This window comes from Montipora capricornis, chromosome 13 (assembly GCF_036669925.1).
Source record: "Montipora capricornis isolate CH-2021 chromosome 13, ASM3666992v2, whole genome shotgun sequence".
Taxonomy (NCBI): domain Eukaryota; kingdom Metazoa; phylum Cnidaria; class Anthozoa; order Scleractinia; family Acroporidae; genus Montipora; species Montipora capricornis.
The window spans coordinates 21,135,513-21,153,012 of record NC_090895.1 but is presented as its reverse complement, the minus strand read 5'-3'; the positions used below and the strand labels follow the sequence as shown (position 1 = coordinate 21,153,012).

At 40.3% G+C, this 17,500-nt stretch overlaps 1 protein-coding gene across 1 annotated transcript in view; it reads left to right on the top strand.

Moving 5' to 3' along the window:
• LOC138028406 (unconventional myosin-VIIa-like) overlaps positions 1–17,500 on the top strand; it is a 66,704-nt gene that overhangs the window by 42,418 nt on the left and 6,786 nt on the right. Inside the window, exons 31-50 of the mRNA XM_068875939.1 lie at positions 1,819–2,082; positions 3,148–3,276; positions 4,493–4,666; positions 4,819–5,046; positions 6,110–6,283; positions 6,826–7,070; positions 8,024–8,193; positions 8,954–9,141; positions 9,886–10,104; positions 11,062–11,140; positions 11,514–11,605; positions 11,965–12,026; positions 12,271–12,330; positions 13,165–13,315; positions 13,436–13,604; positions 14,749–14,835; positions 14,949–15,055; positions 15,927–16,045; positions 16,585–16,651; positions 17,012–17,128. Of these exons, the coding sequence (XP_068732040.1) occupies positions 1,819–2,082; positions 3,148–3,276; positions 4,493–4,666; positions 4,819–5,046; positions 6,110–6,283; positions 6,826–7,070; positions 8,024–8,193; positions 8,954–9,141; positions 9,886–10,104; positions 11,062–11,140; positions 11,514–11,605; positions 11,965–12,026; positions 12,271–12,330; positions 13,165–13,315; positions 13,436–13,604; positions 14,749–14,835; positions 14,949–15,055; positions 15,927–16,045; positions 16,585–16,651; positions 17,012–17,128 (2,901 nt within the window). The remainder of the gene's footprint in view (positions 1–1,818; positions 2,083–3,147; positions 3,277–4,492; positions 4,667–4,818; positions 5,047–6,109; positions 6,284–6,825; positions 7,071–8,023; positions 8,194–8,953; positions 9,142–9,885; positions 10,105–11,061; positions 11,141–11,513; positions 11,606–11,964; positions 12,027–12,270; positions 12,331–13,164; positions 13,316–13,435; positions 13,605–14,748; positions 14,836–14,948; positions 15,056–15,926; positions 16,046–16,584; positions 16,652–17,011; positions 17,129–17,500) is intronic.

Below are 17,500 nucleotides of genomic sequence, written 5' to 3'. Positions count from 1 at the left end.
AGGTGCTATTTTTAGATGGGAAGTCAGAAGATTCCCGCGAGACGTCGGCGACTATTTGAGCATTAGGGAGCTTTAGCAACGAGACGGAGGACGGCAACGAGAACATCATCTCAAAATATAAATTAACGTAATTGTATAAAATCACTTCTTGACTATTTCAACTTTTTAATGTGACAAGGGTGTGGTAGTTCCTCAAAAATGACACTGGTGGAAACGGCGCTTCATTAAGGTGATTTAGGAGAGAAAATGGAAATTTATCCTCTCGTGCCGACGTTCTTCATGAAATCTCAAGTTTGGCTTTTTCACGTCGTGTTTGCTGACGACGGCAAAGAAATGGACAAAAGTGAAAAACGCACGTGCAGGGCGTGCAAAGCTATCGTTTTTGCCCACTAAATATGCAAATTTGTTCCTTTCTCGTTGCCGTCGCCGATATCGTTGCTTAAGCTCCGTAATTCTCTATTTTCGAATTCCCCATAATACACTTTGTTTGCCCCCCAAATGAACTATTGTTTTCAAATGCTCTAGGGGACACTGCATATTCCCGAGAGCATTTGAAAACAATATTTTATGAAAAATTTGGGGGGCAAACAAAGTGTATTATGGGGAATCCGAAAATAGAGAATACATGTAGCTTTGCACGCTTTGCACGCTTTGCACGTGCATTTTTCATTTTTATCCATTTCGTTGCGGTCGTCTGCAAAACAACAACGTGAAATAGCCCGCAGATTTGAGGTTCTATGGAGGACGCCAGCACTGGAGAGAAGGGATTTCATTTTCTCCCCTAAATTAAACGCCGCTCATAACTGTGGTAGTCGTGAAGTGATTGCAATCACGCGAATTTACGTTTTTTAGATGACGTTCTCGTTGTCGTTCCCGTCGTCGTTTCTAAAGCTCCCTCCTAGTTCACACAAACGTATCTGGCATTGTGCATTGCCGGCTGTTGGATATTTAGTTTGGCTTTCGGAGACTTATTCTTCATCCAGCAAGCCATTAGATTCACAACAAATTGTAGAATCTATCATGCTGTCCACGTTTTAGGGCAAGATATATAATGATTTTCTTTGCTTCTGGAACTCTTTGTTCCACTCCGTTCTTCTGACATTGCAAACGTTTCGGGGAACAATATTCCGTTTCCGTGACATCTTAAACTAACTTAACTGAAATGAACATATCTTAAGGGCTATACTGGGCCACTCGTACTTTGTCTTGGCTTAAAATGAGTGAGGAACAAGTGGTGCCTTTGCAACGGCATCTACAAATCGTGACACTTTCAACTTATCTCAAGGACGAAAGACCGAAATCCCCTTTTCACTTTGCTTCAGGCCCGAGGACTTCAAAGCTGATGCCGGTTTAGTTTCACCGGTGGATAAGTTACTATCCAGATTATAAAACGCACTTCATGTTAAAAGTCCGCCAAATAGGCCTGTTTCGTATTCTCACGGTTAGACTGGATCTAGCATGAAATGGAGCCAATGCGTCGCATTAACCTCCATTTTATACTCAATCCAACGAAACTAGCCTGTTTTTAAGCCTGGTTCTCACTAGCGACGCAAGACACGCTCCACAAGCGCATTTACTTGTTGTTAATTAGTGTCTGGTGTTCTAACAAAAGGCTGTAATGAACAAAAAACTACCGAGTATGCTTCTTGTGCTTATGCTTGCGTCGCTAGTGAAAACCAGTTTTAAAAGTTGTTCGCTTGCTTCAGTTCAATTTGAAACTCAATTGAAATTTCTTTCGTGGGACATAAAGGGAGTTGACCGCTCACTTTCAATGGCAATAATACATCTTCTTGGTTTTTTATTTTTTTTATTTTAAAGGATGTCTCAGCCAAGTTAAAGGAAGCAGAAGATAGCGGGACTTTTTCTGAAGGGTATGGACCTCTCTCGGCCCAAGACCGGCCCACAAGCAACTTAGAAAAACTTCACTTTATCATCGGCCATGGCATCTTAAGACCTGACCTCAGAGATGAGATTTATTGCCAGATATGCAAGCAGCTGTTTCAAAATCCTTCCAAAACGAGCCACGCCCGAGGTTGGATCCTTATGTCGCTTTGTCTGGGCTGCTTTGCTCCCTCTGAAAAGGTAGGTGGTTTTTTACTGCCTGAAATAACATGCAGAACATTGAGTATAAACAGGAGCTCATGACCTCGAAGCGTTTAACTCTGGGGTTTTTTGACTTTAAAAATTTCCTTATTTGGATGTAACGTAGCTCGTGCATTTCCCGCTCGAGCAGCATCGATCATAATTCTGTCCATATTTGGGCATAAAATTGGTGTCCTAAACTCGCCAGCTTTGTACCAAGGAAAGGAGTTGCAAGTTACACGCTTCAAAGTCATGAGCTTCAGTCTGGTATAAGAGAGTAGGGTCGAAACAGTCTCATCTGCTAACAGTTCTTGGTAAGTGCCCCACATTTTGTTTGCCCTTGTTTGTTTACTCATCTTTTCCTACGGAATCTCACTTTCAAGGGCCAACCGTCCCTCAGTACTTTCTTTTGGCTTTCTTTACTCAATGTACAGAGTTCGTACAGGGTCTTGAATTCTTGAAAAAGTCTGGAAATTTGCAAGCCAGTTTTCCAGAGCTGGATAAAGTCTGGAAAATAAAAATAAAGTCTGGAGAATAAAGATAAAGTCTGGAAAAATGGTAAAAAGTCGGAAGAGTTTTTTGTTTTGAAATTACTGAAACAAGTGCTTTATTGCTAAGTGAATTTTTTCAGGTAGTCATATCTTTTTTAAAATGTTGTCTTTGGCGAAAACATTCAATCGCAGACCGAGGAGTCTCAGATCTCTCTTACGCCAGCACTGCATCGTGGTTACTGTATGTTCACGGTGCATCTTGAGACAAACGATATATACTAAACTTGCATGGGTCTGGAAGAAGAAATTAGCATTGTGGAAAAAGTCTGGAAAAGTCTTTAATTTTACAACCAAAAATCTGTGCGAACCCTGAATGTAAAAAGACGGGTGCTGATTGCTAGTTGTTTTTGGAGTAAACATTTCAAAGAGGAAAATGCTATAAAAACGACTAGAAGGAAACGTGCAATATCCTTTAAGTATTGGGATTTTCACATCAATTCAAGGAAAACTGCGCTTATTTAGGAATAACTAAGATTTTAATAGTCGCAAAACTTGTCTTTTTATTGCTCCACAGTTTGTCAAGTATCTGAAGTGTTTTATTGGTGACGGGCCCCCCGGATATGCACCATACTGTGAGGAGAGACTGAGGCGAACTCAGCAGAATGGATGTCGGCAACAGCCTCCCAGCTGGCTGGAGTTACAGGTGTTGATTCTGTATGATTTTCTTCTTGTAAAGTTTAGCATAGGTAATCGCATGATTTACATGTAGTGTGCAATAGAGGTTTTGCACGGCCGCCATGTTGCATAGCAGGAACAATAGTTTCTTTTTTCCCATGGAAACAAATGTTCTTTCTAATGCAAAACACTTTCATTGTTCCTGCCATGCAACATGGCTGCCGGGCAAAACCTCTATAGACCTTTTTTAGCTTGTACGTTTTGTTTTCCCATTTCAGACAACGTGATGTCACTCTAGAGAACAGTTTATTTCTAATTCGTCTTATGCACGTGCATATGTACGCATAACAACAATGTCTCTTCAAATTGAGAACATCACGTGGTCTGAAATGGGAAAAGAAAACGTTCAAGCTAAAATGGTCTATTTGGAATAAATAAGCACAAGCCCCGTTGGGTGAGTGCAATTTGAAGTATGAAAACCAAATGATGTGACATATCACGTGATTACTTCTTATACACATAATATGCCCGAAAAGAGAGGAGGGCAGAAAATTAAAACTGAGAAATTTTGACAGCACGCTTGCGTTAATTTTCTATGAAGTTTATTCAACCGATTGGTTGAAACAGATCACAACGTTTGTCACAGTCATAGTTTTAGAGACGATCGTTCTACTCGTGCATTTTTAAGTTGCCCACGTGTTACGTAAATGTATGTGCGCACCCGTGTTACATGAGAACTGCACTTTTTTCAGCCAATCAGTAACTGAGTAATTTTCTTGTATATTATTACAGCGTGAACAGTTAGTTCTTGAAGATTTCCCGTTCACACTCATCGATACGTTGTGTATTTTCTTGACTGATTTGCACAAATTGATGCTCTCTCACTCTGCTGTTCGCGGTGCGTAATTTCTCATTTGTGACTTGGGTGTCCTGTGAAACAGGAAGCCCAAGTCTCAAATCACTGCGCTGGTCTTCTTCATCGTGTGTCTTTCACAAAACTCACTTCGGGTGCAGTTACGCGTCCAAAAAACAACTCTAGACATTTTTTGAGTGCTAAACAATGTCTGGCCTTTTGCGTTCTTGCGTGGAGAACACAATCCAATGTCTTTGTCTTGTGTGTAACTTCAATTTGCTTCTGCTGGCTTTATTTTAATGCGTTCTTCGAAATCCTCCAGTCCCGAGTAAATGGTATGCTCTTATATCTTGATTTATAAACTGCATATTTTTGTTGTCTTTCTAACCAGGCTACGAAGTCCAAGAAGCCCTTGACTTTGCCAATAACATTCATGGACGGAACAACGAAAACTCTCCTGTCAGACTCTGCTACTACAGCTAAAGAACTTTGTAGTCAGCTGGCGGACAAGATCTCGCTCACAGACCAGTTTGGGTTCTCACTTTATATTGCCCTCTTTGACAAGGTAAGCAAGTCTTAGACAAGCCAAGAGAAGTTCCCTCCAAGGTTGAAACCTCACCTGTTGACCATATTTTAAAAAAATACATTTCAGTGTTACCTTTCTGGCCAAAATGTTATATGCCTTTGATTTTTGCTCGGTTTACACTCCTTACTTAGGTCTCCAGCCTTGGTAGTGGAAGCGATCACGTGATGGATGCAATTTCTCAGTGCGAACAGTACGCCAAAGAAAAAGGCGCTCAAGAGATGAACGCGCCATGGCGGCTGTTTTTCAGAAAAGAGATTTTCTCTCCATGGCACGATCCAGTTGTGGATCAAATAGGAACGAATCTGATTTACCAACAGGTTGTTCGTGGAGTCAAGTTTGGAGAGTATCGCTGTGATAAGGTAACACCACCCTCTTGATCAGCAGTATCGTGCATCTGTGTGCTAACCTATTAAAACAGATCACAGGACGTAGTAACGTGACCTATGAATCTTGTACGCTGGGGATCAATAACGTACAAAAGAGATTCCATATACATTGACAAATACACTGTATAATATGCAGGTGTAAACTATAAACAGGAAACAATGTCTTGTTCTGGTCATTGCTGTCTAGGTCTTCCGTGAATGAGACTCCCTAGAGAGCCCGATGACCAATCAAAGAAACTAACCTGACGTCATAGCCTCACTGAGTCGGAACGGCCTTTGTTTGTTTTGTTTTGTTTTTGTTTTTTGCTTTTTTTGTGGAAGAGGTTGTTTAAAAATAGATCGGTCTGTGAAAATGCCGTGGCTTAGTATGGGTGGTTTTCGCTCCAAATCATTGGCTCCTGCTATAAATTATAATTCACAACGACTCTCAGAGTTCTACTCTAGAAACGGAAATTAACTATGTAAAATACCATTTGTTGTAAAACAAAAAGGACGAACGAAAAAGCTTTCATCATCATCAATTAATTTTTGTTTTTGTTTGTGTGTTTGTTTTTTTCGATTTCGATTAAGTTCGTCGTTTTGTGTCAATGTTCTTTACAACAAACATTACTAACATACTACGGTCTCATTGAATCTTTCTCCGTTTTGCATTTACTCATATTTCTCATATTTCTCATATTTCTCGAATATTTCAAATCATATTTCGAATCATATTTCTCGAATAATACTTGCTTACCGGCGCAATAACGTCAATCGTGTAACAGAAGTTATTATCGGCGTTATTACGTCACATCACATTAAGTTATTGTATAGCTGTTATTGCATAGCGAGTCGGAGCGAGTAACTGGTAGAACTACAAAAAATCAACTGCACCACCGTGACACGCCCCCTTTAACTCCTGGAGGGTTTCATTTCTTGGCAATACCGAGGTCCAGGTTCAAAGACTTTAATATGATCACTTGCGGTGACCCTTTCATTGAATCCACAGGGGTCCCTCTTGTATTGTGTTAAAACCTGCTGTTGTGTTTTCTTCTAGGAAGAGGACTTAGCAGAAATGGCAGCTAAGCAGTATTACGTTGAATACGGAAAGCAGATGATCCCAGATCGCCTCCTCAATCTTCTCCCCTCGTATCTCCCTGAAAGTCAACTTCAGGGGGGTAGGCCAGGACTGGAGAAATGGGCACATCTTATTATGGGCTGCCACAAAAAGGTTCGTGATTAAACTCTAATGAATAAAAGCACACTCCAGCAGGAAAAAAAAATCGCGTCATGCTAATGAATGAATTGGGTGATATATTAACATTTTCTGTCATGACTTGAAACCAATGACCTTCCGATTACAAGATGTCAGGTGCTCTGGCACTGAGCTATGGAGGCAGGCCATTAAACTAACTTTACGGAAGTTGACCCCGGTAAATGACTGAAATAGAGATGTAATTTTCCGATAGTGGCTAGGGGATCTTGGGAAAGATCCGCGTCCTCCAACGCAGGCTACTGCACCTGGAAGATCGTGTGTTTCAGTTTATTTAACAACAACACCAACAACAAGGTTTATTTGTACTGTAACTACAGTAGCTAGCTAAATAACAAATAAGTTAATTTACCACGCACAAAAATGTAACAGTGATAACATTAGCAGTAAGATAAACATTGTGAGGACATAGCGCTCACTTACAGAGCTAAGGTGCCAAGAGGTAGTGTGGAAAAAGAATGTTTTTATTTTTTTACAAGTGCAAACTCTTTCATTTACAGGGTTATTATACAGTGGACAATATCAATCCCCAGAAGGTCAAAGAAGACGTTGTCAATTATGCACGCTTTAAATGGCCGTTGTTATTCTCCCGATTTTACGAAGCCTATCAGTTCTCAGGTCCCACTCTTCCAAAGAATGACGTGATAGTGGCAGTGAACTGGACCGGTGTCTATGTCGTTGATGACCAAGAGCATGTGCTGTTAGACTTGCAGTTCCCGGAGATAACTACCGTAACAAGCATGAGGTATACATCCTACCACCCTTGGTCGTTTTATTATTTGCTGTTCCTGGGTAAAACTGTGAAAGGGCCAATGAAACATAATCAACGAAATTAAACAACAATTGTTAAGAATCCCAACTGGCCGTAGGCAAACCAGTTGGCTATTTACAAGTGCAGCCTAGAATTTGAACCAGGGACTACCAGGATAAAATTCAACGGGTCTTGAACCCGGGATATCTGGATCTCAAGGCAAGCGCCCCAACCACGAGGTCACACTGCCTCCCTCTTCGTAACGGTGAAAGTCTGTTTTGGGTGACATTGACTAACATGTCAACAACCTGAGCGGAAGTCATTTTCAGAGTTAAGTGATTTGTGTAATGTCAATAGATGGTATAAATACGCTAGTCGTTGATGTGATTGGTCAACAAAGTCATGATGTTATTGGACGACTGTCAGTTAAGCCGCTGGTGTCATTTTCTATGAAGACTATAATCAGTGACTGGTGCTTTTCGATCCGTCTTAGTCTTATGTCTTTATGTGCAATGCAGATAGAATTTGTAGACACCTGATTGTTAGTTGCAATGACGTCATTAAAATTTAAGACCAAAATAACTTTTACAGAATGGCGCGAAGCTGAAAGGGGCTATGTCACGTTATTTTGGGGTGTTTAGGGGAAATATTTAGTTTAGGAAATTATCGTCACATCACAAACAAGATGACTGAGCAAAAACAACCTTTGTCCAGTCGATTTGCTATGAACTTGAAAAAACTTCGGGCCGACCTTTTTCAAGATTACCCAAATGCATTCCGTTTCAAGCTTGTCCATTTGTGTCTATCCATGCCGCTCTTTCCTTTTGTAGTATTTATTTTATGTTGTGCAACGGTTTTGAGTGGTTATTGCAATGTTTCATTCCACTTTTCGGGCATTTTGGGTGTCATGAAATCACATAATTGTGCGTGACATTTACCTGTTGTAGAACAACTAAGACCGAAAGTTCAAGTTTTTCGCTGACTACAGTCAAAGGAGACGAGTACACTTTCACATCGGCTAACTCTGACGACATCCAGGAGCTGGTGCACTTTTTCCTTGAAGGATTAAGAAAGAGGTCCAAATATGTCGTAGCAATGGTGGATTATCAAAGTCCAGGTGAGTGTTGTGTTTATGTGACATTAATTGTCTGTATAGGGGTGATATCTGTTTACAAACATTGCTTCTGTTATTGCAATGTGCCAGCCACAGGAACAAAAGACTCTGGCTGGCACATTAATAGGGACTTTACGATCTACGATGCGGTCATCAACGAGAACGCCACAAAACAACAATGTCATTGGTTAAAAGAGGAAACGTAATCGTGCTGCACGCATTTTAGCACAAATTCGTGCGGTGCTCTGCACAACAACGACATGAAATCACCAAATTTGAGGTTTTGACGACAGCGCGAACGCACAAATGTGAATCTATCCTCTTTTCCGAGACTCGAGAGTTGGGGAGAAGAGCAAGGGGACACTTCGTGACGCTTATTGAAATCCGCCTGCATCTAATTACTTGCATTTCTCTACATATCTGGAAGAGTTACCTTATTTCGCCTCGAAACGCTTTTAATAATCCTGTTCTTGTTTGCTTAAAAGGTAGATATTGCCATTTATATCAGATACGTGATTTCAGCACCAATTGAAACTCGTAGCTTCGACTGTTGGATCCATAATGATATTTTTCCCCCGGGTATCTCACGTGAAGAAATCGGAGCTCTTTTCATATCATCATCATCATCAAATGCCATCTACTAGAAGTAGGTCGGCTATCATGGATCTCCAGCGAGTCCGATCTTCCGCAATTCTAACAAATCCATCATAGGTGTGTCCTAACCATCCTTTTTTTTTTTCTTTTGCTCGTCTTTTCATTTCAGCTGAAAGTTCATCATTCCTGAGTTTCAAGAAAGGTGATCTGATTATTCTTGAGAAGGACACAGGAGAAACTGTACAGAACTCTGGTTGGTGCCATGGCATCTGTGAGAGAACGACAAAGAAAGGCGACTTCCCTGCGGAATGTGTTTATGTGCTGCCGACAATTACTAAACCAACACTGGACACTTTGGTAAGTTAACTCCTTATTATTACACCTTGCGAAAGCGTATATGACAATTCTCCTCGGTCAGCCTAGTAAAAAGCGTGCCATTTTGAACGTCAGCAACTAATTGACGTCATAAATTTCCAGCAAACGTTATTTCAGCGTTAACAAGGACGCCTACTGGAAATAAAAAGGTAAACAAATCGACATATACTCCGATGGCTTTTTTAACTGCTAGGCCAGAATGTGAATACTAAAAAGTCACTTTAGGGTTTTTGGCCCAAATTGTTTTCCCGCCCCTTTTCTCGGTTCCCTTCCAAGTCACTGACGTTCTACCCTTAATACTTTAGCCAGTGTGGCTTGAGGTTTCGTTGGTTTTGTGGAGAGCGATCAGCGGAGCTGCGAGCAAAATTAGAGAAAGGGTTTTCGTTCCCACTTCACCGCTCGTTGACGCGCTCAGTACAAAAGTGACAAAACCATCAGTTACGCACACTATTTGTGTTTAAAAATGGATTTTATGTTGTGTTAATAGCTACGATTCTGGTGCTATGTGCCTCCATGTTCTCCGTCTTTTGTTTTGTTGCGAATGGTAAGTCACCCCTCCCCCCCCCCCCCTTGCCCCTCTCCTCCCCCTTTTTTTTCTCTCCTCCTCCCTCCCTGACGACCTACCCTCCCATTCCTCACTGTATAGTGAATATTCTACTGATGCCTGCCTAGTTACCATGGTTCTTGCAATCTTCAACCTGAATTTCGTCTTCTCTATTTCCTTAGGGTTTATTTAGTGACCAATCCTTGGTGAGCTCTGAGAAAATCATAGCGACAACTCAAACAGCCATATACCAAGACGAAGCTGATGACTTTGAAAAAGCTCACACGTTAATGGAATATTCCATCGACCACTTCCTACCACCTCCCAAGCGAACTCTTAGCAAAGCGCTTTCGTCCCAAGTGAAAAGAAGAGACAAGAACGCGCTTTGGGTCTTTAGCAAGGTAACTAGATTTGCAATGAAAGAGATGTTATATGTGAACCCCTGTGACTGATATGATTTATCAGTAGCAAGCGTTACCGTTGGGTTTCACCGAAGGGAACTTTTGGCCGTCATTTTTGCTCTCGCCCCTATTTTTGCTCGGTCAAAACATCCAAAAAGCCTGCTTCTCAATATTCCTCTTCTGTGCCCCACAGAAACGCTTGCTACACAGGCTAATTTATCAGTAATGTCTCGGAGATACTCGGAAAAATTCCGAGTGCTCTTTTGCTCTTTTGCGGGAGGCGCACCTACGAGCTTCCGATTGCTCAGTGATAGCGGAGCATCCAAACTAGTAATGGGAACTTTTAGTCATAGGTTCGATTCCTGCAAAGGAGCAATCGGATTTTTTTGTAGTTTCCCCGGGGTACCATTGATACGGATAAATACATATCTTCATACCTACTATTGGCTACACAACAGTGAGCATACCTCAAATCAAGTATAAAATATTGAAAAAAGTTTGCAGGACATGCAGCTGACTGTTTACAATTGTGCCGTATTCGGTTTCAAACACTACTGACAAGTCCAGCCAATTTTCTTCCCTCACCTGCGTCAAGAAATGCAGCGGCAAGTTCTTAGATGCCCAATTTTGATATTTTGATATCTCAACAGTAAGATAGCGTTAGATGCAAAGCAAAGATTAACGTCCCCGTATAAACTAATCAAAGTAGTTTAAATTCCGGGATAGCTTACTCCGGTCTAGATCTGTTTTTGCACATGGGTAAACATTAAATTTTGCCTACTCTTAGTTTTGTTATCATGTATTGGGCAGACGGATGATAAAGCCACGGTCTTTTCGTGTAATTCCATAAGATTCCTTAGTCACTCTTTTTGCCAAGTGCGTGTACAGGGGTATATGTGGTTGAATTTCTTTTTCTAATTAGTTGTTTTTAATATTATTATTATTATTCCTTCGAAGGATCCAATCAAATATCCACTGCTTAAACGACTGGCCGGACAAGAAGAACTTGCTCAAATGGCGACGCAGACCTTCCTATATATCTTTTTTGTTTTTTTTTTCTCGTCAAAGGGATTGTTTTTGTTAAACGCGTTTACGCGTGAAGAGAATAGAGAACACGGGAAAAGCGTGACAAAGGGAGGGGTTACAGAGGAGGGGGAAATTATCGATTGGAAATGGCTATCCCCTGAAGGGAAATGGAGATCGTTCATTTAAGGAGATCTCCTTAGGTGGAGGAGTGAGACGTTCGTGAAACAGTTGGTGTGTTTGTTCGTTGTTTTTTAGTTGGTTTGTGTGTGGTCCGTGTCATCAACAGAAGGAGATGGAAACTAAAGAGACTTGAATAGTTTAAAAAAGTTAATTGTGTAGTTAGAGTGTCTACCGTTTCTTCACTGTTCCTTGACTTTTCATACCTATTATGAAATACATGGGCGATTATCCTTCCAAGAGATTTCGCCAATCAACCGATCTCTCGGATGCCATATTTGAACCAGCTCTGCTTCACGTAAGTTTTAATGTGCTACAAACTGGACTGGACTGGTTTCGATTAAACTGAACTAGATTGGACTATAGAGTGTTTACACGTGACGTCGCGTCAGCCATGTTGAAGTACCTAAACAATATAACGGCGGCTATGTTGGTGTACCCAACTAATCCTCTGGGAATTGAGCTGTATTATCATGCAAACGTTTTCCTTTGTTTCGGTGGAAAAACCAGGGTTCTGATCACGTGAAAACACTGTATATTGAGGGACTGACTTACTGCCATACAGCTAAGACATACCAGGATCAAATGATTATTCGTGACTATGCGTTATTCAATGGCTTTCATGTATTTGTGTAACTCAACTTTGCGATCTTTTAGGAACCATTGCGTGATGAGGTGTATTGCCAGTTAATCAAGCAGGTCACTGAGAATAGACTGCCGTAAGTAACAGAGCTTCCTTCATTTTTTAGCATTTGTCATGCTGAAAGTTATATGAACGTTATGATGAACAAAGCCGGATTCCAGATTTTGTTTAAAGGCCTTGTAACTGAGCACAGAACTGTAAAATGGCTTATTAGCACTAGTTATCAACTGATTCAGACAGTGCGCAGTTATACCCACTCGTTCCCATATAAAAAGTTATGCTTATTTTCTAGTTGTTAACACTGCCATCTCTCTTTATAGCTCAAGTGAAGAAAAAGGATGGGAATTACTTTGGCTTTGTACTGGCTCCTTTGCTTGCAGGTTAGTCTTTCGTTTGGTGTTTTGACGTAACTTGCCAGCAAACATCGGAAAAATCATATTCGTGCTGCACTTTTTAGTATAACCGCTGTCAAACCAAACCGCATTTTTTATATGCCGGTGCTTGAGCAGAATGAACATTCTCATTTCTCATTCCTCCTTAGTCTTCCTGGAATGTTAGTCAAACCTTTTGTGAAAAGCCATCCTCACCCGGTGACAATTTTTTTTGGGGAGGGGTGGGGGATTGGGTAGGGGAGAGGGGGGAATTCTTCAAGCTGAGAATTCAAACGTTCAGAATTTAGTTTACTCGTAGTAAGTAGAGGTGGTGTTTACTATGGTGAACGGACCATTTCATTTCATCATTTCGAGTGCAATATGGTATAAATGAGGAATAATAAATCTCTCCGACTAGTCTTACGAGTGCTTATTTCCATATGGGTTTACTTATTAACCCTTTCAGAGCCGACTGCTTCGCCATTGACGAGTAATCTATAAGTGTCATTTGGCATTTATGGCGGTGAAAGGGTTAATCATATACATGAGAAAATGGAGGTCAGAAAGTCAAAACAGCAAGCGCCTTGATTTTCTATGAAGTTCATTCAACTGCTTGGTTGAAACAGATTACGTTTGTCGAATTAAAACCTCCACTATACTGTGGTTCAAAAGTCGTTTAACTGTAAACTTCGAACCCTGCATTTGCAATTTGCACTCGTCTTACAGATTTACACCAGTGTGACACGAGAACTACACACTCTTTTTTTTAGCCAATCAGAACTAAGTGTAGTTTATTTTTAGAGAAATTATCACGAAGAAGCTGTCTTTGTTCGGTTTTTACAGCTCTTTGCTGATGAGGGATGTGAACCAAGTTTTTCGCTCATGCTCCAACAAACAACCTCTTGCACCAGACTGCCTCTCGAGACTACAGAAAACGATTCGTGTAGGCCAGCGGAAATACCCACCACACATAGTCGAGGTTGAGGCAATACAGGTATGTAACAGCACCAAGTCACTGATGTGTCTCAATGAAAGAGATATACTCTACTATATACCTGCTTTATTAATCAGCGTTGCCTAGTAATTGATTTTACGTGTTGTTTTGTTTTCTCAGCACAAAACGACACAGATTTTCCACAAAGTTTACTTTCCAGATGACAGCGACCAGGCCTTCGAAGTGGATTCCAGTACGCGCGCCAAGGAATTTTGTGCCGTGGTCGCACAGCGCCTGGGACTGAAATCGTCGGAGGGGTTCAGTTTGTTCGTAAAAATAACAGATAAAGGTAAATGGTTATGTCAAAATGTGGCCGGACAAGTTGATCTCTCTCATTTTGTCTTCCTTTCCCTGGATGCCTTAAAGGCCCATATTCGCCCAAAAGTCATGGCGCATCGAAACTGAATTTCGTATAACACGAAATTACCTAAATATCTGACATGTTGTTTCCCGCTTGATTCGCCTGAGTGCCTTTAGCCAATCACATCACGTATTTGGACAAGTCGTCATTTGAAAAACAAAAACGACCTCAATGACTTTTGGGTGAACGTGGGCCTTTTAGAAGTTCTACTGTTTATATGTTTGCGACTTAGTTAACATAAGGTAAATAACCGATAAATGTAATCGGTTGTATGGTTTACGCAAAGTGTGGCCGCCCAACTCTTCATGTGTGTCTCTTTGTATCTGTTATTTTTTTGGGAATTTTCATTAGTCGACTAGTGCTAATTTGTGTATTGGTTTTTTACATGGTTCCCCCGTCCCCTTATTTTTAGCTTCGGACTTGCTTCCTCCCATAGCTTATCTCCGTCTAGGATGTTTAAACACAAAGACTCACTATAAAAACTGCTTTTTGTTCGAATTCATTCAAACACGACTGATAATTCAAGGTGGCGATTGACAAACAGCACCAAAAAGACAGAACCCCTAAAACATATCTCCAGGGCTAAAAAAGTGACTGGGATGATTAAAAGAAAAGAGCAACTGACAACAAATTAATGAACGAAATTATATATGAAATGAATCATATATTGAACTGCGGATATGAAATCAAGTAAAGCTATGATCCTCGCAGTTATGGACGCAATTTTAGCGATTGCGTAGAGAAACCTGAAAATTTCCGGACTTCAACGGGGTTTGAATCCGTGTCCTCGCGATATCGGTGCGACGCTCTAATACTACAAATTATAGTATTGCACATTGCAGACACAATGCTGTTAGGCGATTATTTTATTGCACAAATTATCACAGAGCTCTGTATGCGTCCTCAGTTGACTGATCAATCATCCGCATGTGCTAAGAAACTGGCCCTTTTGTAGTGTGTCTTCGTGTTTAAGAATTAGGGCTTACGGTGATAAAGAGTCTTGCTATTAACAACATGTTTCCTGTAAGGTTAATTAAATTTTGCAACGCCTATTTTTGCTTTTTGTTTACAGTTATCAGTGTTCCCGAAGGCGATTTCTTCTTTGATTTTGTCAGACACTTAACGGAGTGGCTAAAAAAAGCTAAACCCATGAAAGACGGTAGGATTTCTATTTCCAATGGTTTAACTCACCTTCGTTGTTTCACTTATCATGTTCAACGTTCAGGAATATCCGTGCGGCCATGATGTATCCTCTATTTCTTTACTTGACAGGCCAGCTACCGAATTTGACATACCAAGTTTTTTTCATGAAGAAGTTGTGGTCAACAACGGTGGTTGGAAAAGATGAAGCAGCAGACACAATCTTTCATTATCATCAGGTGATTGTAAAGGCTGTGTCACGGAATTTACTCACTGGGAATTCTAAAATAATTAGGATAGTACGCCCACTCCCATCAGACAATGGCTGTGTTTAGATGAGAGTATGTAGACACGGCAGTGACATCACACGAATTTTGATTGGTTATGTGTTGTCAGACCCTCGTTTTGAAGGCTGGTAGGAAGTATAACCGTGTATCAAGAAATTTTTTTCCATCAAGAAGTGAAAAAAAAGGCGTTTTCCTTCATTTGTCAAATTATTTTTGATAAATATTTATAAAAGTAATAGAGGACTTTTTTTCCATGTTTACATAGCCTCTTCTAAACACTCGGGGAGTTGGGAGAATTCTCGACAGTTATGCAAACCCGAAACGCAGGTCAAATTGTAATTTACTCGACGAAATTTCGAGTTTTATTACTTGAAGCGGTTTGCATTTCATATTTTACTTCATGTCTATGTGGTGAGGCTCTTTCTTGCTATGTGTCTTAATATTGCAAATATTAGGTTTTAATGCATACTTTGATGAAGACATTTTGGCTAAGAGCATATTAAGAGTTGATAATGAGTTTTAGGGTTCACATTACAACCACAGGTAGGGCAATACCTTGCCTTCCCACAATGTTGTTTTGCCAAATGGGCTCAGTAACTCGGGTGCAAACAACATTGTGAGTTGAGGATAGGCCGCAAAAGCTTTTGATCTATATATTCGTGTACTTTTCCCAGGAATTTTGTCACAAACTGCAGGTTAACAATCAGAAATTGCTACTCTTTTTCAGTGAAGAAATGTGTTTTAAGCTACAGTTGTACCTTGAATTTCCTTGATATGGATGGATATGTTGACCTGTATTTGTTCCTTTTTTTTTCATTTTCAGGAATTACCTAAATATCTACGTGGCTATCACAAATGCACTAAAGAAGAAGGCAGCCAACTGGCGGCTCTGATTTTCCGAGTTAAATATGGCGAAGACAAGAGAGAGTTTCCCAGCATACCGTAAGAACAACTTTTGCATTTGAACTTGCAACCATTTCTTTTCTTAATAAGTAAATAAATAAATAAATGATTTTTTTTTCTTTTTCAAATAGAAGTGGCCATATGCCACGTGTCCGCGAAGGGCTTCAAATATACTTTGCGCTCAGCAATCTTTGCCATCTTTACGGGATGTCTCATTCAGTCCCCTTGCCGATTCACAAAAGAACGATAGTCCAGCTGTCAGATACTTTTTCAAGTGACTGGTCGTGTGACTTGAAGAAACCACTCAACTAACAAGACAAACGAACGAAATTCAATGACACAAATTTGTAATCCTGAAGTGGTAGCGATACTTTCGATACGCGAACCGTTTTAAAACGAGTGCCCAGTGAGTTTGCTTTTTGGAAAAATACTCACTAAGTCAGATTTACACCTAATAGGGTTTTAGAATGAAACATTGAAATATTTTGTAATCCTGTTGTGCGAAGAACTTGTGTTACTCCTTTGAATACTCTCCGGATACTCTTTTGATATTTTTTCGATTTGATTTGTTTTGACAGCAAAATGCTGCGTGAATTTTTGCCGCCTGACCTAATTCAGGCGCTATCTCCAGACAATTGGAAAAGGGTGAGTTCTTCGTGTTTTGTACTCTTCCTGGTTTGGAGAAATATTTGTGAAAAACGGTTAAAGGGTCCACTCCAACAAATTAAAACTTAACATACTGTTACATCAAGTTAAAAAAAAAAAAAGGAAAAATATGGTTGTAGAACAAAAGCTGAAATTTATTTGAACCAATGTTTGGTGAGGAATGTTTGAAAACTTTGGAAAGCCGGACAGTTTGAATTTTGATTCGTTGTTATCATGGTCATCCACACTCAAAAATATCTATGAGTAGTCTCTCGTACTTCTTCTATTTTTACTCCCTTTCCTTACCTTTTCCTCTTTTTCATTGGTTTCATTTAGTTTGTTTCCTTGTATTGTTTACAGGCAATTGTCGCAGCCTTCAATAAACATGCGGGCAAATCAAAGAAAGACGCTAAAATTTCCTTCCTGAAGATCATTTACAGATGGCCGACATTTGGGTCGGCCTTCTTTGAAGTCAAGGTAACCTCACCAAGGAAGCTTAAAACTGACAGAGTTCTTATCAAATGTTGAGTGCAAAGACTAAACCCTAAATCTACGTTTGTAATATCATTAGTTTCATTCCTTTCAAGAATGTCACCAAAGCGGGGATGGATGTCTTGTACGGCGTTTTCAGCGTGTTATGAGATCCCCCATTCGCCGAATCTTGATTTAGGATTCTATCCTATCGTTGGCAAGACGAGAACGGCAAAGAAATGTATCAAAATGTTAAACGCACTTGCAGGGCGTGCAGAGCGTGCAGAGCTATTGTTTTTACTAATTAAACCTTGCTTAAGGTCCCTGTTGTCAGGGCGAGAACGGCGAGGAAATGTACCGGAATGTAAAACTCATGTG